We start from the raw sequence: 21808 nt of genomic DNA, 5'->3' as shown, positions 1-21808 counted from the left end.
TTGCAACCAGCCGCTTTAGGTACCCCCTGCAAGAGGAGGTAACCTCCGTGAGATTATCCGTGGGAAATATTTGCGCCGAATTCTGCCATCGCTCAAGGATGTCATCGTTGAATAAGTTGAGCAAGCAGTGGACGTTCCATAATCGACGGCTCCGCCGCAAGATTCACCGGCGATAATGTATGCAGCGACGTTACGCCGCGCTGCACTGACGAGACCCTACAACACCCCCCCCCCACCCCTCCCTGACACAAGCGGGCGTCTCTTGAACACCACTCATCATCATCATCAACATCAGCCTGACTGTACCCACTGCAGGGCAAAGGCCTCTCCCATATTTCTCCAGTTAACCCGGTTCTGTGCTAGCTGCATCCACTTGACCCCCGCGAACTTCTTAATCTCATCCGCCCACCTAACTTTCTGCCGCCCCCTGATACGCTTTCCTTCCCTTGGAATCCAGTTTGTTACCCTAAGCGACCATCGGTTATCCTCTCTTCGCACTACATATCCTGCCCATGTCCATTTCTTCTTCTTAATTTCCACTAGAATGTCGGTAACTTGAGTTATTTCTCTGACCCACTCTGCAAGCTTTCTATCTCTTAATGTTACCCCTACCATTTTTCGTTCCATAGCCCTCTGGGTTGTCCTCAACTTAAGTAGAACTCTCTTGGTTAGCCTCCACGTTTAAGCCCCATAGTTGAGTACAGGCAAGCTGCAACTGTTGTATACTTTCCTCTTGAGCGATACCGGTAAGCTGCTAGTCATAATCTGCGAGTGCTTGCCAAATGCGTTCCATCCCAATCTTATTCTTCTTGTTATTTCCTTTTCATGGTCCGGATCTGCGGTTACCACCTGTCCTAAGTAGACATATTCGCCTACTACTTCCAGTACATCGCTACGTAATGTAAACTGCTGTTCCTTCCCGAGGCTGTTGAACATTACCTAAGTCTTCTGCATATTGATTTTCAAGCCTACCTTTCTAATTTTCCTGTCTAGGTCATCAATCATTATTTGCAGTTCATCCCCCGAGTTGCTTAGCAAGGCAATGTCATCAGCAAATCGCAGATTACTGAGGTATTCTACATCTACCCTTATCCCTAACTGCTCCCATTCCAAGTCTATGAATACTTCCTCTAAGCAAGCTGTGAATAGTACTGGGGAGATTGTGTCTCCTTGCCTACTACCTTTCTTTATGGGAAATTTGTTACTTTCTTTATGCAGATAATATGGTTGCTGTGCAGCCACTATATATATCTTCCAGCACTTTCACGTACGGCTCGTCTACCCTCTGATTTCGCAATGCCTGCGTCACCGCCGAGGTTTCAACTGAGTCAAATGCTTTTTCGTAATCGATGAATGCTATGTATAAGGGGTGCTTATATTCTGAGCATTTTTCTATCACCTGATTGATGGTATGAATGTAATCGATAGAAGAGTATCGTTTCCGAAAGCCTCCTTGATCCTTTGCTTGATTGCAGTCTAAGGTTGTCTGATTCTATTAGCGAACACCACTCCATACCCCTATATGTCAAGCTTACAAACAAGACTAGGAAATGCGACGACTAGGGAACTTCCAAGAACAACTCCATCTGTTTCCATTCAGGATAAACATTTCACATTCTCCAGCAGCGCCCATACAGCAGCGCCTGCGTGATTTCGCCACCGACGCCCCTCAACCCCGCCCTAACGAGGACTCATTAAACTGGCTACTTCCTGCAGAGGGGACTGCAGGCGTCTACAAGCCGTCTGTTACTTTCCCCATCGTCATTCGGATTCCGCAATTAGTCGGCGGGCCGTAGCCCCCTCAATGAAATGTCAAGAGAGCAACCTAGGGAGGTGAGGTTGCTTCACGGCTGAAACACAAAGTTCCTCACCTCTCACGACTAGTGACGACACCGCCGCTCCACACGACGACACAGACAACGTACCCCCAGAGGCAAAACTTGCACCACCGCCCAACGATTGATAACAGTGTGTCCCAGCCATGACCTCAGTACACGTCGAACAGTATACACATGCACGGCGACAACAAACAGTATACACACGCACAACAGGGGTGAGAGCGGGGAAACCCTGGCGTAGCGCGTTTCAAAGGGTGAAAGCACAACGAATAAAAGTATCCAAAGTTGCTCCAGCATGCGACGGACCACACCGGTGACGGGGCCGGCGGTGACGCGGTCGCTCCATGGCCACTCCCAAATGGCGCATCCTTTCTTCCTTCATGTGAAATGCTGAACCCCCGCCTCCTTTTCCTTTTATCTTTTCTGTTCCTCCTTTTCACCCCCCTCCTTTTTTAAGCGGAAACGTGCTATGCCGGCGTTTCCCCTCACTCCCCCCTCTCCTGGTATGCGTGTGTATACTGTTTGTTGTTGCCGCGGCAGGTAACATTTCTGCCTCACGTATTTTCAATGTTTTCACCCTCTCTGTGAATTAATTTAAGATGCGTGTACACTCTTGTCTCCTAATGTAATAGCTGCAGTCTCCTTCCGGGGTAATCTTGGAGTCCAAGAAGAAAAAATCTGTCACAGTTTTTACTTCTTGTTCCTTGATGCTCCAGGACTTGGTAGGGTAAGACGCCATGATCTTTGTCTTTTTAATGTTCAGTTTAACCCCAAACTTCTCACTCTCTTCTTGTACGCGCATCAGAAGTCTCTTGAGTTCCACTTCACTTTCTGCCATTAAAGTGGTATCATCCGCATATCTAATGGTGTTGATACGTTTTCCAGCAATCTTCACTCCAGCTGAAGACTCGTCCACACCGGCCTTCCTCATGATGCACTCTGCATATAGGTTAAATAGGCAGGGCGACAGTATGCAGCTTTGTCTCAGTCCTTTCTCAATCGGAAACCAATCAGTAAGACCATGCCCAGTTCTGAATGTGGCCTCTTGCCCTTCATACAGGTTCCTGAGGAGACAGATGAGGTGAATTGGAACTCCCACCTCTTGAAGAGCTTGCCACAATCTGCTGTGATCTACGCAGTCAAACGCTTTCGCATAATCAATAAAGCAGACGTAGTTGGGTTTCTGGAACTCTCTTGCTTTTTCCATGATCCAGCGAAGGTTCGCAATCTGGTCTCTAGTTCCTCTGCCCTTGCGAAACCCAGCTTGCACGTCCGGAAGCTCCCGATCCACATACTGCTGAAGCCTACCTTGGAGGATTTTTAACATCACCTTGCTAGCATGCGAAATAGGCGCGATCGTGCGGTAGTTAGAACAATCTTTGGCACTGCCTTTCTTTGGAATGGGGATGTAAACTGACCTCCAATCCTGTGGCCACTGCAGGGTTGTCCAAATCTTCTGACATAATGTATGCAGAATGCAGCGTTATAGTTTAGGTTTTTAAGCAACTCAGCTGTAATGCCATCAATTCCGCTAGCTTTGTTCTTAGCAAGGATGGATAAGGTCATTCAACGTCACTCTTCAAGATGCCCGGCTCGAGATCAGTAATCACAACCATCCTATGTTGGGTTTGCACATCCGGGTCCTTCTTACACAGTTCTGTGTATTCCTGCCACCTCTTCTTCATCTTTGAGGCTTCAGTGAGGTCCTTGCCTCGTTTGTCCTTTATCACGCCCAGCTTAGCACAGAAGCTTCCTTTGATATCCTCGATTGTCTTACACAAAGCTCTTGTGTTCCTTAATTGGCTGTGGTCTTCAACTGCTTGACACTGTATGTTCAGAAGGGCATTCTTATCTTTCCTTGCTATTTTCTGAAAATGTGTGCCACAAACGGCCCCATGCCTTGTTTTACTGCTTGTATAGCACTTCTCCATCCCTGCCGGTAAAGAATATAATCGATCTGATTCATGCACAGACCGTCCGGTGAAGTCCATGTGTACAGGCGCCTCTTGTGCTTTTGAAAATGAGTATTCACTATGGTCAGGTTGTTTTCTTGACAAAACTCTACTAGCCTCTGCCCCAGCTTCATTTGGCTCACCAAGACAGAACTTGCCTGTACTTCCGAATATTTCTTCACACCAGACCTTGGAATTCGAGTCTCCTATGAGAAAAACGACGTCTGATGATGGAGTGTGGTCTAAAAGGCATTGCAGGTCCGCATAAAATCTCTCAACTTCAGATTCTTCAGCAGTTGTGGTTGGTGCATAGATTTGGATAACTGTTATGTTGAACGGGCGACCTTGGATCCGAAGTGAAATCATTCGGTCGTTTTTGGAGTTGTACCCTAGCACTGCTTTAGTCTGCCAACCAAGTTCCGTATAACTCGTGCTATGTTCTTTCCAGTTGTGAGGTATGGATGCGAGAGTTGGACTGTGAAGAAGGCTGACCACCGAAGAATTGACGCGTTTGAATTGTGGTGCTTGAAAGTTCCTTGGACTGCTAGAAGATCAAATCAGTCGATATTGTCGACCATAAACCCTGTCTGCTCATTGGAGGGTCTAATTCTAAAGTTAAAGCTCAGCTACTTTGGTCATCTGATGAGAAGAGAGGGGTCGCTGGAGAAAGATTTGATGTTGGGAAAGGTTGAGGGTCGCCGGAGAAGGGGTAGGCAGCGAACGCGATGGTTAGATGGCGTCCTCGAGGCGCTGCAGATGAAGTTATGTGATGTTAGAAAGATAGTGAGAGACCGGAAAGCGTGGCGTGACATAGCCCTTAGTATCACGAAGAGTCGGACACCCCTGAACGACTGAACTGAACTGAACCTCTTGTACTTCATTCTTGAAAAAGGCCGGACCCCGGTCGAAACGTCAAAATAAATCCGCCGTTATGTTTTTAAACCTTTGGTGATCCATTTTGCATTTATTTGTCAGTTGTTAACTCTTCCTGATATAAGTGTCTTCTTGAGAAAGGGAAAGAGTATGAAGCAATTTTTCACTTGTATATATATATATATATATATATATATATATATATATATATATATATATATATATATATATATATATATATAATAAAATATAATAAAATAATAAAAAAATGTTTCTTTAAATGAAGCGTACCCTTCGCTCTATAATTTTTTAAGCGGCCAAGTACGTTAAATGTTCTCGCATCCTATATATATATATATATATATATATATATATATATGTATATATATATATATATATATATATATATATATATATATATATATATATATATATATATATATATATATATATATATATATATATATATATATATATATATATATATATATATATATATATATATATATATTCGGGGTGCTCGCGGCCCCAAAGCCGACTGGGGGTGACAAATAGGGTTAGCGTCCTTAGGAATACATGGAATCGAAATATTCCAAAGCAGTTTTCTCATTTCACGGGGCACCTGTGATGTAGTTATTCGGTATGAAGGAACTATGAACATCCTAGAACAGATCATCAAAATATGAAATCTCATTATTGAGGCAAAGTGTTTTTAAAATACCGCGAAACATATGGGGGTGCGAGTTAGGAGGGCGACCCGTAGAAATACATGTAAACACAACTTACAGGAACATTTTTCTCATTTCATAGAGCATCAGAAGTGGTGGCCGGTCATTAAACGTTGACTAGCGCTTTGAAGAAGTTTGTGATAAAGTATGGTGCGTCATTACGGAGGCAGTCTACTTTTGAAACTCCCCGAATAACCTGTGTTATAATTATGATGATATGAATCCAGACACCGCCAAAAGGCAAGCTGGGTGTAGCGAATCGGGCAGTTTTGCTTATTGTCTGATATGCTGCCGCATAGAATAAATACGCTTGATAATACTGTCGCTGCAGTGATAGGTCCTTGACAGAATTACATTTAAAAAGCAGTTGTAAACGCATACGACAATATGGACCCAACGAGATTCGCGCATTGCAGCAGACGACAGCGCAGCTGGTGATACCCACCGCGGCCGCCTCCAGCTCTGGAGCGTCTGCTAGCGACAGCGCAGGTGATACATATGGTCGTCTGCAACTGTGCGCGGTCAGTTTATTGAGCTGTGAGTGGTCCTGCAAGTCGTCAGACTTACATTACTTGCAAGAGAATGTAGTGTATCATGCGACATGACGTCGGGGCGTCGTACAAGACGTTCAGCAAAAAATGAGAAAGGTTCAATGCTACGGAATCGTGCAACATGTTGTGGTGAGTTGCGTGTACATGAAATTCTATCGGTCGCCTTCTCAAGTTGCACCCCCATATGTTTCGCGGTGTTTTAAAAGTAATTCGCCTCGGCAATCAGATTTCAGATTTCCACGATCTATTCCAGGGCGTTCATGGTTGCTCTGTACCGAATAATGATAACCCGTGAAATTAAAAAACTGTTTTGGAATATTTCGCTTCCATGTATTCCATTGGGCAATAAGCCTTTTTTTCACCCCCAGTTGGCCCACGCTGACGATAGAAGCGCCACCGCATCGTGCTTACGTCACAGATCGGTGTTGGCCTATATATGTATATATATATATATATATATATATATATATATATATATATATATATATATATATATATATATTGTAGTGAACTACACGAGGATATACGAAGACAAGGATGAAGTAGCCGAGAATACCACGAAGACGAGGATAAGGACGACAAAGTGCCGCTGCGCTGCTCGAGCTTGCTTGTGGAAGGCCTAGACTGGCTGTGCTCTTGTGTGGTTCTTTGTGCAACTTGGAGAGGGCTATTATCCCTGTTAAAGGACAGAAACACCCCGCACCTCCACCAAGTGAAAGGGGGTGTTTCACAAAGCCCCTGGACTTCACCAGTGGTGCTAGTGAAAAAGAAAGATGGCTCGTTTCGCTTTTGTATCGACTACCGGCGCCTCAACAAGATTACCCACAAGGACAATTATCCCCTTCCGCGTATAGACGACGCTCTTGATTGCCTCCAAGGTGCCGAGTACTTTTCATCTCTTGATTTACGTTCAGGTTACTGGCAAGTACCAATGGCCGCCTGTGACAGAGAGAAGACCGCATTTGTGACGCCGGATGGCCTCTATGAATTTAATGTGATGCCCTTCGGTCTGTGCAATGCGCCCGCCACATTCGAAAGGATGATGGATAACATCTTGCGGAAGTTCAAGTGGCACATCTGCCTCTGCTACTTGGACGACATTGTTGTCTTTTCCACCGACTTCGCTACGCACCTAGAGCGCTTGCGGCAAGTTTTGGTTTGCCTTACTGACGCCGGCCTGCAACTGAATCTCAAGAAGTGCCACTTCGGTGCCAGGGAGTTGACTATTTTGGGGCACATCGTCTCTAAGGAAGGTGTTCGCCCTGATCCGGCCAAGCTGCGCGCAGTGGCGGAGTTTCCTAAGCCGGTTTCGCTCAAGCAACTTCGAAGCTTCATAGGTCTATGCTCCTATTTTCGGCGCTTCGTGCAGAATTTTGCTTCAATAATTGCACCCCTGACGAAACTACTCGGAGGAAACAATGACTTAACTGCGTGGTCGGTCGAGTGCGACGAAGCGTTCAACGCATTGCGCCGTCTTTTGACTTCGCCACCAATCCTTCGCCACTACGACCCGACAGCACCCACCGAGGTCCATACTGATGCGAGTGGCGTTGGCCTCGGAGCTGTCTTGGCACAACGTAAAAACGGTTTTCACGAATACGTCGTCGCGTACGCGAGTCGTGTCCTCTCTAAAGCCGAATGCAACTACTCAGTTACGGAAGAGGAGTGTTTGGCAATTGTGTGGGCATTGACGAACTTCCGACCCTACCTTTACGGTCGCCAGTTTGACGTCGTCACGGACCACCACGCGTTATGTTGGCTGTCCTCTCTTAAAGACCCGTCCGGCCGCCTCGCACGATGGGCTCTCCGCCTACAGGAATTTGACATCCGCGTTATATATCGCTCTGGCCGTAAACACATGGACGCCGACGCACTGTCTCGTTCTTCCCTCTCCAACGAACCTGCTTGCTCTACGGCGGCTGATCCCGTCCTCTCCTCTCTAACCATCGCTGACATGCCTGCGGAGCAGCGCAAAGACCCGTGGCTCGCCTCTCTTATCGACGTCGTGTCCACTTCTAACGCTGCTGCACCTTCTCGGGCTTTACGCCGTCAAGCACCACACTTTGCCCTACGAGATGGTCTTCTCTACCGCCGCAATTATATGACTGATGGTCGACGATGGCTTCTCGTCATTCCTCGCCATTTACGACATGAAATTTGCGCCTCTTTCCATGCCGACCCTCAGTGTGCCCATCCTGGTGTCGTCAAGACGTTTCAAAGAATCTCTCAACGCTACTATTGGCGCGGCATGTACGGCTATATTCGCAAATACGTCCGCTCCTGCATCGCCTGTCAGCGCCGGAAGTCATCCACACCTCGTGCTTCTGGCCCCTTACAACCACTTCCATGCCCGGCCCGGCCTTTTGACCGCATTGGCGTTGACCTTTACGGGCCACTTCCCTGCACGGTTTCTGGGAACCGGTGGATTATCGTCGGCATCGACCACCTCACCCGGTATGCCGAGACCGCCGCTTTACCCGCCGCTACTGCCCGTGAAGTTGCCCTGTTCTTACTCCATCATTTTGTTTTTCGCCACGGCGCACCGCGAGAGCTGCTAAGTGACCGAGGATGCGTCTTCCAACGTCGTTGAAGCTCTACTGGCCGAATGTCGCGTCATACATCGGACCACAACGGCCTACCACCCTCAAACTAACGGGCTGACTGAGCGCTTCAATCGTACTCTCGGAAATATGCTGACGATGTACGTTGGCGCCGATCAGACGAACTGGGACGCTGTTCTTCCTTTCGTGACATACGCTTACAACACCGCCACGCAGTCAACTACTGGATTTAGCCCTTTTTTCCTCCTTTATGGGCGTGAGGCGTCGTCCACGATGGACACTATTTTACCATATCGTCCTGACTCCTCCGAGTGTACTCTCCTTTCAGACGTTGCCAAACATGCGGAGGAATGTCGCCAGTTGGCCCGGTGTTTTACATCGGAATCTCAAGGCCGCCAAAAGCATCACCACGACAAAGATGAGACGCCACACGTTTTTCCTGCAGGATCCCTTGTTTGGCTTTGGGTTCCCGGCACCCCACCGGGACTGTCATCAAAATTTCGAACCGAGTATCACGGCCCCTACCGCATTATCCGTCAAACCTCCCCTGTGAATTACATTGTGGAGCCACTCACTACCTCTTCGGACATGCGTCATCGCGGCCGCGAAACTGTGCACGTGAGCCGCCTTAAAACGTACTACGATCCGCTCCTCTTGCCCTCACCATAGGTCGCCAGGATGGCTCCACCTCGCCCCGGGGGAAATTGTAGTGAACTACACGAGGATATACGAAGACAAGGATGAAGTAGCCGAGAATACCACGAAGACGAGGATAAGGACGACAAAGTGCCGCTGCGCTGCTCGAGCTCGCTTGTGGAAGGCCTAGACTGGCTGTGCTCTTGTGTGGTTCTTTGTGCAACTTGGAGAGGGCTATTATCCCTGTTAAAGGACAGAAACACCACCTTTCAATATATATATATATATATATATATATATATATATATATAATGTAACGGTTATTGCGCAGAAAGTCCAGGAAACACACCTTGAGTGTGGAAGAATTTTGAAGTCCAAGAGCGGTCCCTGTGAGATGATAACAAACCAGCCTCGTCGTCTGCGCTAACTATCCACTGGCTGTCTCAGCTTCGTCGTCGACCACTGCTTGTATCACTGCCCCCGTCCTCTGTAGCATCGACTCGAAGCGGCGTGTTGCTCGAAAGAACAAGTTAGCGAAAGGGTGCACAGAAGCATCACAAGGACCGAGCGGCGGTCATGCACGGTCGTTATAGTGCTCACCCGAACCACGTGAACAACTTCACGATGTTTTGACCTTCGGAGTGGAGCTGGGCTACAGGAACATTGGCATGGGTGACGTCACTGATTCGCCGGACAACCTCGTAAGGGGCGAAGTATCGGCGCCGTAACTTTTCAGATAGGCCGCGATGACGACCAGGTGTCCAGACCAACACGAAGTCGCCCGGCTCGTAAGTGACGACTGTTCTGCCGAGGTTGTACCGAGCAGCGTCATTCGTCTGTGTAGGTTGATTCGGAGGCGCGCTAGTTGCGGAGCTGGAAAACACGGGTCGTGTGATCGAATGTACATGCGCACACTTTCATTTGGGCGTTAGTTTCTGAACTGAAGTGCAGCTTCAGCTTTCTCGACGCGGTCGGCTTTTGGAAAGGTAGTCAAAAGATCACAGTAAAATGCCCGCCGGGTGTGTAAAGGCGCTCTCGCAGTTTTCGAACCACGTACGTGCACACTCTTAATTCAAGTGCAAAATAGACATTATTGCGCTTACGGTCGCCACTCCAACTTCTGTAGCGGGCCACTGACTCGTAGGTTGCTAGCCAATGCTCAGCATCTTCGAAGACATTGCCGGGAAAAGATGGTGGTGTTCCCGGTGGGTGGCAGAGGATCGACGCCGAGAGCTTGGTATCAATGGCTATATCGATGTGACTCGAGAGCCGCTGCTGCGTAATCGTTGTGGAGGTAGAAAGGAGCCCAATCTCAGGCGACTGTCCGCGGAGGCGGCGACTGGGTTGCTGGTGGACCGGAATCAAATCCGTCGTGAAATGTGTGCACGTGTGAAACGTACTCAGCCACTCCACCACACTGTTATGGATACTGCGCTGAAACTCCAGGAAACCCGCCCTGAGCGTGGAAGACTGCCGAAGACCGAGAGCGGTCAGAGCGCGGTGATGAAAAAGCAGCTTCGTCGTTAGCTTCATCGTCAACTACTGTTTGTATCACTATATATGTATATGAATATATATATATATATATATATATATATATGTGTGTGCGTGTATTTATATATATATATATATATATGTGTGTGTGTGTGTGTGTGTGTGTGTGTGTGTGTGTGTGTGTGTGTGTGTGTGTGTGTGTGTGTGTGTGTGTGTGTGTGTGTGTGTGTGTGTGTGTGTGTGTGTGTGTGTGTGTGTGTGTGTGTGTGTGTGTGTGTGTGTGTGTGTGTGTGTGTGTGTGTGTGTGTGTGTGTGTGTGTGTGTGTGTGTGTGTGTGTGTGTGTGTGTGTGTGTGTGTGTGTGTGTGTGTGTGTGTCTGTGTGTGTGTGTGTATATATATATTGTTACAGATGAAATGTTTTCAATACAGGTGAACATCGTATGAAGGACGGACGCACACGCCTCAGAAAAACCCATTTGCAGTCTGCACGCGCCTCGCTTCATCCGCTTCTTCTGCTGCTTCTGCAGCTGCTCAGTGCGCCGCTACGCCGCGTAACAATCCCCCCCCCCCCCTTAGCAACCGATTCTCGTCCTCGAGAAAATTAGCCAGATTGAAGATGGCAGCGCTTCATACGAGCCACGTGAACAACTTGTGTCTTGCGGGATTGGCGGTTATCTGTCGTGACTTTGGCGATAACAGGCATCGCTCTTCTTTCAGTAGTGACGCGCTATGTATGGGCTGGGTACCGAGTGGGTTGGCGAGATGAAATCATTTGAAAGATTTCTGGACGGGCAGCCCAGAAATATCTGCATTAGAAAGCAGAAGTCTCGGTGCGTCCGCATGACTTCTGATCTCTCCTGTCCACGGCGTGGATAAGCTGTTAAACGTGCTGCGGGGACGTGACGTGCTGGGGACGAGCTGAGGCTGCCCTCCTTTTCTGCGGCCGGACCACGATGGTATCCCATAGTCCATATTCATAAAGCTCTTCACGGACGTCCTCGGTGGTCCCGCGATACGTAACTCCGCGCAGAGCAGCTTCTACATGTACGGACTCAGTTTCAGGACGAAACATCTGCTCGCTACATTGCGGACGGGGTTGAGCTCGGCAAGTTTATCAATCCGTCCGTGCCCAAGGTCGAAAGTCAACATATATATATATATATATATATATATATATATATATATATATATATATATATATATATATATATATATATATATATATATATATATATATATATATATATATATGTGTGTGTGTGTGTGTGTGTGTGTGTGTGTGTGTGTGTGTGTGTGTGTGTGTGTGTGTGTGTGTGTGTGTGTGTCTGTGTGTCTGTGTGTGTATTTTATTGCATATGTATTGTATTGTATATATATGTATGTATTGTTAAACTCTCGGTCTATTGCATGGACAAATTGATACGCTTGCAGAGATCAACCCCAACCTCTTAATGTAGCTAGCAGATGTTTCGTCCTGAAGCTGAGCCCGTGCATGTACAAAACGGAGATTCGTATATATGAAATACATTACGCCCATTCAGAACAGCTTCCTATGAAGCGCGCCACTGAATATTTAGTTTCGTTTTGTTATATATAACGGAAACGTTATCTTATGGTCGAAAAATACGATGCTTTTCGTTGCACATTCCCAGCAGTAAAAGGAAGTACCTCTGAACTTTACTGACTTTGATGAAACATTTAGTGAAACAATCTTCCAACAATTCGATTCGAAAGAACGACTCTTGTGTACAGTTTATACATTGCACAAAGTGATAGAAATGTCACGTTAGCAGAGCCGTTAAAACTCAGTTCTCCACAATATGTGTTTCTTGATTTAAAGCAATACGTGTACTTTTCTTCATGGAAGAAATGCGTCCTAACGTCTTTTGTTGTTAGGTAGCCAGCGCGTGAGAATACTTTACTGTCGGGATGAAAATGGACAATCGCTAGAAATATTTACAGAACATGAGAGCAAACTATTCCAACTGTAAATCTATTATATAGGAGCCTCAATTAACGAAGCTGCTGGCCTAATATGTAAAAGGCAGAGTTTGAAGCAGTACAGTATAGGTGACCTATCTGGAGGGGCAAATTCTAAAGAGACCAGAGAGGGACGTTATTGGGATATAAAGATATAAGTTAAATCAGTGTCAACTGCGTCTTACCCATAAAGTATGATGTGATCGATACAATGGTCTTGGTCCATGCTGATGCCTCACGTTTCACGCTAAATTTTTCCATGAAGAGGACGTAGAAGAATCCGGTATTGGTGAAGGGCATCGCGAACAAGAAGCTCACGAACGCGGCCAGGACGGGAACGGTCCAGCACCGGTCCCTTGGGATCGGCGTGGATGCGGCGGTGCACGCAGGGACTAGCCGTCTGGACATCCCGCTTCGCTGTTGAAAAAAAAAATGATTTAATTTGCACCGCATTCACAAGAGAAATGAGAAAGCGGTTACAAATACAAAATTGAAATATTAAAAATATGAAGCCACTGATCACATCCTAATAGCCAACGGAGGCATCTGAAATGCCCGCAACCGAAGACAATATCCAAATAGCCTTTTCTATCTGAAGCCAACGTGCACCGTCCCGAGGCATGACGGCCTGCCGGCAACGCAGCACGTGTCTAGCAGGCAAGCGAAAGCAAAACAGTATGTCCAATAAAAGTATAAATGCCAGAAAGCAAGCCACAGCGAAAACTTTTCCGCTGCCTCGACGTTCATGCGCAGCTGAAATGAGGTAAGAGTCAGTCGTTATGTGCGCTCATAGTTTTGCAATGATGCGAGACGGAAGAATGCACTTAATCCTTATTGCATACCTCCTTTCAGCCGCTCTGGCTGATTCCAACGCGTCGCTCTGTAATGAAGCAGGAAACAGACGTGTACAGTGGGTTATATGATAACAATAATTGGTTCAAAGCAACAAGAAGGCGCAGTATGTGACACTCATTTCATGTACACCTAACCCGCGCCGTAATGGAAGGGGGGCAGGTGCGAGAAAAGTCGGAAAGAGAGAATGACGTTACCTACTGGTTGTCCCGCCGCGGTGACGCAGTGGTTAAGATGCCTGACTATTGCTACGAAGTAAACAGGTTCAAACTAGACTACCGGTGGCTGCGTTTTCATCGAGGCGAAACGAAGAGGCGTCGAGTGCTGTGCGATGTGAGTCCCTACCACCTAAACCAGTCTAGGTGGTGGTGTGTCACCATACGTTACATATCCCGAGGTGGTTGAACCTAAACCGCAGACTTCTAATACTGCACTTCTTTCTCTCTATCCATTTTGACTCCCACCTCTCTTCCTTCCCACACTCCACAGAACACGTGCGATAGATACGGCGCCTTTCCTATTCTTGAAGCAATTTTTATTAATAGGAGAAGGAGGAGGCGGAAAAAACTTTATTTCACGAGCGAGTTTGGACCCTTCAAGGGCCCAGGGCCACCGCACGGCCCTCACATTACGCGCATGTGTCCAGGTCACGTAGGGCTATGGCACTGGCACCCCGGTCCACACAGCGATGTTGGATGTCCATGTCCTGCGAAGTAAGGAGGGCCTCCCATTCCTCCCATGATCCGATGGCGGGCTGTCCCTGCTGCGGGGGAGGATCGGCAGGGCAGCCGAAAAGAGTGTGGTCCAAGGTGGCGTGCAACTCTCCACAGAGAGTGCACTCAGGGGAAACGGGTCAGTAGTAGGATAGGCGTTGAGGGGTGAGAAGCGTTCGGGTTTGAAGACGCCTCCAGAGGATTTGTTAGGAGTGAGACAGCTGGGAGTGGGGAGGGGGGTAGAGTCGACGGGCAAGGCGTGCTTGCTTGTGTGAGCTCAGAAAATGCATATGCCCGCTCCCTCGAGAAATCCCGGCATGGGTCGCCATTTGCCCGGCTTATAAGTCCTCGGGCTATGTTATCGGTGGCCTCATTTCCATGATTGCCAGAGTGAGCCGGCACCCATATAAGCTCAATACGCTTGTCAGAATTCAGGGTGCACATTCTCAGAATGCGTCTGAGCACAAAGGCACGTAGTACCATTAAATTGTCAGCTTCATCTAGGCCGGCTCGTGAGTGTGAAACCCTTCTCAAAAGATGGATGACGGAGTAAGTAGATTGTTTTAGTGCCTTCAGGGTAAGGTCTTTTTTCCCCGTGTCCTGTAAGTTCAGACCAAGAATGCGGAGGTTGAGGGTTTGTGGTATGGGAGTATCGTGCAGATAAATTGTTATGGGGGCGGTAGGAACACGCCGCGGCCGGAGTAGAAAGAGTGCTGACTTTGTCGGGAAGCATTCAAGGCCAATTTTTTCCGTGTGGGTAGATATAGCTGTGGCCGTTCTTGAAGTGTAGATTCTATGTCTTCATTCGAGCCGTATGTGCTGCAAACCGTGATATCATCCGCGTAAATGGAGTGTCCCAAGTTTGGGATACTGCTTAAAGCCTTTGCCAGCGGGATCATGGTAATATTAAAAAGGAATGGCGACAACACTGTGCCTTGCGAGGTGCCAATGGTACCAAGTGTGAAAGAGGGGGTCTTTTTATCATCTATATGCAGGGAGGCGGTGCGTCCGTTCAGGAAGGCCATGATATAGTTATAGGCCTTAGGCCCTAGCTGCAGCTCTTGAATGCCTTGCAGGATAGCACTGTGCGTGACCTTATCAAATGCTTTGGTGAGGTCTACTGCCAATATTTCTCTGGTGTGGTGTGGCATATGATTGAGGATAGCGTTTGAAATCTGTAGTAGGGCGTCCTGCGCCGATAAATGAGCTAGAAAACCTAGAATGCTATGGGGATACAGTCCATGGGATTCCATGTGTTGCGTAAGACGGGTGAGGATGACATGCTCAAAGAGTTTCTCCAGACATGATGTCAGGGAGATGGGACGGAGATTTTGGGCATTTATGGGCTTGTTTGGTTTAGGAATGAATATTATTTTATCGTGCTTTCATTCATCCGGTAGCTGCGGTCATCTAGGTTTCTGAACATGACATTGGTGATTTTGTCCTCTCCAGGGGTTGAGTTGCGTAGCTTAAAGAGGGCTGATCTAACTTCGATCTCCACAATGGCGGCATCTAGGGAGGGTTGATCAGGGCCTATGTAGTCTGGATAGGATATTTGCTTGGCCCACAGTAGTATAAGTTGATTGCAGTTGGGCTAAGAGCGAATGCTGACTACATCGAAGTTTATAGATAAGCCTTTTGAGGGTAAGCCGAGTTTCCTTTTTAGTTTGTGTGGGGTTTATCATGTGTCGAAGAAGATGCCAGGCCCTGGAGGAGGAGAGATTACCTCGCAACCAATCGCATATTTGGTGTCAGTTATGTTTACTGAGGGCGGCGCTGTGCTCTTCTACTTGCTTTTGAATTTGCGCCAGTTTAAGTTTAAGCTTTCGATTATGCTTATGTTATTTTCAGCGCTCAAGGATACTCTTCTGTGCTTCGAGAAGGTGCATTAACCTACTATCTGCAAGGGAGTCTCGGGGGTGGTGTCTAAAGTTGGCGTGAAAGCCTGGACATCCTCCTTGAGCTGTGTCATCTATGTGTGGAGGTTAAAGGGGGTCTTTAATGTTCTGGCCTCTCTGTGCTTACGCAGATTATCCCAGCTAGTTTGCCGGACACGGTAGATTTTAGCTTTTTTGGCAAAGTCAAGCTCTATAGTTATTATATAGTAGTCACTTCCCAGGGTCTCATTAGAGTTGCTCCATACCAGTGTTGGAAGGTTTCGGCCGAATGTAAGGTCTGGGCTAGTATCGGTGGTGACACTATTGCCGACTTCTGTAGGTGTGCTGAGTTCATTATATATAGAAAGGCCCTGCATCTGAAGGATGTTGTGTAATTCCGCTCCTCTCTTGTTGGTGCGCATGTAGCCCCAGTCTACATGTGCGCAGTTAAAGTCGCCTGTAATAATGAGGGGGTCCTTTTTTGCCACTGTGGATGCAGCTTTAATGAGAGCAATTAATTCGGCGACCGGCTGTGTCGGAAGGAGGTAACAGTTAAGGATGAAGAGGGGATAGAATTTCTGAGCAGACGGGGTTTATTCTAAATATGTGTGAGCCACCGGGGAGTGTAGTTCGTGACAAGTGTATGGAATTAAGTGTTCAACATACGTGGTAATCCTAGGGTTGGGAGTGATGTCAAAGGGTACCAGAGCGTATCCTGGCAGTGATACATTTGTTCCAGCATCCTGGAACGCTAATATATCGGGGTGTGTAGAGGAAGCAGGGAGTTGTTGCGGCAGGGGGTCTCATTTGTGGCGAAACCCCCTGCAGTTCCAGTGCAGAATGCGTAGTTGGGGGTTACTGCCTCCTGTCGACAGGGCCATGCTGGAGGGTAAGAGGGCGAAGGATGGAAGTTGGTGTGGGGTTGTCAGCTGGGGTGTGCGAAGACATTCCAGCAATGATTTTTGGAATCTGTTGCATAATGGCTGTGGTTACTTGTCTGATAATTGTTTCTGTAAGCCTAGCCATGGCGGTTTCAATGTACGTTTGAGTCTGAGCCAGAATCTTGGCTTCTAGGTTTTGGGCAAAGTCTTTGAATTTGGAGTCAATGCCTGGAACGTCTTCTGGTCGCCGTTTTTTTTGGAGGGAGGGAGTGTGAACGATTGTGGTGTTGGCGATTGAGGGGGTTGGTTGGATGTGGAAGGAACGGAGCTAACGGCTGCCCTTAAATGCCTTACCTCTTCCCGCAGGAGTGCTATCACTTCCTCCCGCAGTGATGGTTGGGGTGTACTGCTGGCTTTGGTCCGGGCTGGCTGGCGACCATGACGAGGCACTAGCGGTGAAAAATCCTTTGCCGTGGGCACTGCTGTTTTGGGTTTGGGCGCTGTCCGTCGTCGAGGCTGGGGGGTCCTGGCTTTGCATGAGCCTGTACCGGTTAGGTGGTTCCCACCATAAAGAATGCATTTCGGCGTGCAAGTGCCTTCTTGCCTGTCGTGATTCTCTCCACATCGGGGGCAGAGTCCGCTTCTTGGGAGAGGGCGCACATCGTACCTGTGACCAGGTTTCCGGCAGTTTGTGGAAGCTTCAGGGCTGCCCTTGTATTTGGTGCATCGATGTACAACACACATGCACTTGATGGTGTGGGGTACCGGACCAGAAGCAAATGTTATTAGAATTGACGACGTTTTCCCCATGAGTCGAGCCGCTATAATATTGGCCTCCGGGTTGCGATACTGCTAGTCCTTTAGTATTTGATCTGGTGCTTCATTCCAGTATGCACGGGAAATAAAACCCTTGACTGCCGCTGGAGGTGCCGCGATATACGCGGCTACCGGGAATTTCTCGCCATCTATAGTGATTTCCTGCATGTTCACTAAGGCGAGAGCTGTTGCCTCCGCCACCGTCGCTACCGTGAAGGTATTGTTTGTGGGATGAACTTTGATGTGCAGTTCGCCCATCACTGAGCAGCTCGGAGTGGCATGCAGTGCCTGCAAGAGACTTGGAGCTGGAAGCTTTTCCAGGGAGAGCCCGCCTCTCGGGCGAAATACGACTCGGATCGTGCCTGCCGGCACCACGGGAAGTTGTTTACTTTTGTGCACAACCGCGCGCGTCATGCGTAGTAAGTGCGGCGTCTCCTGGAGCGGGGCTCGAGAGGTTCCAGGTGCAGCGTCCGACGGCACACCGGCGTTGCTTCCGTTAGGATTGACGTGAACTGAGGCCGTTGATGGGTGTTTTGAGGCCGCGTTTGAATCTGAGGTTTGAGCTCGATAAGCATGTAGGACAGTTTTCCACTCACCAGGGTGATAGTCTGGTGGGTTGGGCTTCTCTGACAGGCTCGCCTCGATGAGACGAGGCCTAGTGCGGCGGCGTGGCTGTCAGAGGCGTTTTCACTGGATGAGTCTCGAAGATCGCGGGGCACATCCAAAAGATGGCAGCGGTTAGGGTCCGTATACCTTCCTGGTGCCGTTGATCGTTTTGACGTGTCACAGGAAAGATTAGCTGGGCACAAGAGCCAGAAATTGGCTGAGCTGTTTCGAACCGCACCCGACTACCGCTGGGACTCCTGGGTTCCTATTAACGGGATGCTCTATAATAAGGCATCGGAGTAATTTCGACCATCTGGCGATCTTTACATTGCATTGCATCGGAAATCACATAGAGGCTTCATGCTTCACTTCCATCGAAAACAGTCACCGACGCCTGGGTTCACACCGGATACTCTGGAACAGTAGTCGGGCATCTTAACCACGGCGCCATCGCGGGGAAGCATACAGTGTGTTGAAAATCTAGATTTCAGAACCAAAAGGAAAGCATCTGCCCCATTGGCGCCGCCGCGTCGAATTCATAAACACCGCACCAGCATTCTCATCATGGTTTATGTAGTTCAGCAATACAAAAGTACCAATGCTTATAAGAGGCACCGTTAGTGGAGACCTCGAAAGCGTTTCGTCCCCCGCAAGTTCCTTTAAGTGCACTCACGTTACACTTACATTGCATATCGTGGACTCACGGTTGCTAAATTTTCCGCATCTCTAGATTCGGAGTCACACAGAGCCTCAGTAGATTATTGATGCACAACCCGTTAATCTATACGAATGAGAAAAAAACTATTTCGCTACGCTCTCCACAGATTCGTCTGCTGTGGACTTCTGTACGAAACAAAACAATGAAAGATAATTTATTATTTCCAATGTTTGGTAATAGGTTCCTAGTAGCGTAAACTTTTTACGCCTAAACGATAATTCGGGACAAATCAGAAGCAGATGTACATCATTGTGATCCCATTCTAGTACTTTCTGTTTCCGCTTTGTTGATTACTTAGGTAGCGCAAACTGTACCTCGGATATTTCTCAACTGTTTCCTTTGGTGGCGCTCCCTGTGGCATTTGCGATAATGGAGAACGTTTTATCTTCCTAATGTTATGTGACACCTGACATAAATATCACCATAAATAGGTTCATGCGAAGCTGTCACATTTGCCCATTTGGAAGAAAGAGTCCAGCGCGAGCCATATAAAAGTCGTGTTTAGATGCCATATTGGTTTAGTATTAAAGTATTGATGGTAACACTAGAGACCTAAGTAGAGATCTGAAAGTGAGGAAGGGAAAATATACACCTTAACTTCAAGACGAGGCGAGAACCTCGTCTTGAAGTGCACTTATCAGATCGCACGCAACCAGATCGCACGTTCCCATGAGGGCAGCGGGTGCCCCGTCCGGAACGAACATTAATGTAAGGCGTGCAGTTACGTAAAGCGCATCGATCGTGCATTTTTTTTAAATGAATTTTTTTGAACAAATACATTAATACTCTAATCATTTGACAATGACCAAGGCTAGAAATTAAAAGCAAACAATATCTAACTACTTTTTTATGCGATAGTTATTGCTTTCTTTCATATGCATGCCATAGCAATTCTGTCTTTTCACTCCAATTGTATGTTGAATTGTTTTGTTGTTAGTCATTGTTTGCTGGTTGCAGCTACTTATCAAAATGTACGCACCAAAGCACAGATTTTTTTCTAAGCGCCTCTGTTGGCCACAAGTGATTAAAAAATACTTTCAAACATCCCTCTTTTAGAGGAGTCCAGAGGTAGGTGCAGTGAATCTGCAATAACAGTGTAAGTACTCAGCGTCCCCGTAGGAGGGAAAAGTTTTTTTTCCACGACGATATTTCTGAGAAGGCTGTATTTCTTTTCGTTTTTAGTCTTTCTAGCCGTATGGCCACGTCAGGGTGAATGCCATTGCATAATAACTCTCTACAGCAAATATTCTACCCATTTTGCTAATTGTTGAAAACCTTGGAAGAAGACTATTTCATTTGAAGTATTTAAGAATTCGCGCTTAGCCTACCATCTGATCTGCTGGCTGTTGTTTATAGTTTTTTTTTTTATAGTAGAGCGCCTACACTAAACCGATTTGAGTCCGACGCTCTACCCGGGCCCAGGACGTGTTTTTGTACAAATACGAGGTTTCTGAAATAGATTATTTGATTTCTGCGGCGGGCGTATGTCTTCGCTATGATGGGCGGTAATAATTACTCCCTTGTGACATACCTACTGCGCCAGAATGGGTTCGTCGCTTGAAACATTTGGAAAATATAATTATCACTTCTAGTTTAACCTGAATTAGGTCAGGCTCTGGTACCTGATTGGAGGCCGCCACGCTTAGTTAGGTTCGTATAGCGACTACTACAAAAACTTTGTTGTCCCATCAGCTGATCCAGGGACCAGGATGAATCTTTCAACTGCGAACCTTCCAGAAACATTATATTGCTTTCCTTTGTGGCCAAATGGTTTGACTGAAAGTCCATTCTTTCGAACAGAAGGGATAAGGTAGATGTGGTATGGAAGGGAGGTGTGAATATTAAAGAAGGTTAGTATGTTAAGGTTCGCGTGAGAGTAGAGTTCATTTTATGGCTGGATCCGATAAGGTGGTCCTTAGTCAGCAGCCCGTACACCACCCGATCAGGCAGCTTTGACCCCCATTTGTCGCGAAGAAAAGCTACGCCGGTATTCGCTAGCAGCGCAGCACGGTAATCTTTGTGTTCGAGGGTCTCCATGGTCATTTGTCCGGTTTCAAATGCAGCAGATAGCAAGAGTAATCAGTGAGGTCCGCGCGGAAGCGATGCCGCAGTGCGAGCATGTTATCAGGATGATACGCACCGTCGCCATTTCGGCACTGTTTATCGGGTGCATGCAAAGTCAGCTTAAAGCTCGTTGATTAAGAATCTCTTGGTAAGTAGAAGACAACACTTAGAGATAATGCGCAAGCAATGATAGGTGTTATGACCAGAGGTAGGAAGCGTGCAGATTGAGTCAACTAACTAAATCGAATTAACATTCCAGTAGAAATTAAGAAGAAATGGGCATGGGCAGGGCATTTAGTGTGAAGAGAGGATATCCGATGGTCGCTTAAAGTAACATATTGCACTCCAAGAGAAGGAAAGCCCGATCGGGGCGGCAGAAAGTCAGGAGGACGGATGAGCTTAAGAGGTTCGCAGGGATCAAGTGGATGCAGCTGGCACATTACTGGTTAATTGGAGAAATATGGGAGAGGCCTTCGCCCTGCAGTGGGTATAGTCCAGATGATGATGATATTGGATTGTGGGGCATGCAAGGCGAATGTTACACGAAAAGAAGACTAATGACTATTTTTTCTCTTACAACAAATGTATTGCACCTTCACCAATTCCCGGAAGGGCGAAGAGCAAACCCCATTCCTACTTCCAGTTGGCAGTGAAACCGCTCACGTCC

The 21808-nt window shown here is 47.4% G+C and overlaps 1 protein-coding gene across 1 annotated transcript in view; it reads right to left on the bottom strand.

Moving 5' to 3' along the window:
- Positions 1-21808, bottom strand: part of LOC146195697 (monocarboxylate transporter 12-B-like) — a 53330-nt gene that overhangs the window by 27540 nt on the left and 3982 nt on the right. The window contains exon 2 of the mRNA XM_084596259.1: positions 12800-13031. Coding sequence (XP_084452385.1) covers positions 12800-13022 — 223 coding nt within the window. The 5' untranslated portion in view covers positions 13023-13031. The remainder of the gene's footprint in view (positions 1-12799; positions 13032-21808) is intronic.

The sequence above is a fragment of the Amblyomma maculatum genome, chromosome 3 (assembly GCF_055883805.1).
Source record: "Amblyomma maculatum isolate TAMU_Amacu chromosome 3, ASM5588380v1, whole genome shotgun sequence".
Taxonomy (NCBI): Eukaryota; Metazoa; Arthropoda; class Arachnida; order Ixodida; family Ixodidae; genus Amblyomma; species Amblyomma maculatum.
This window is presented reverse-complemented; position numbering and strand designations above follow the sequence as displayed.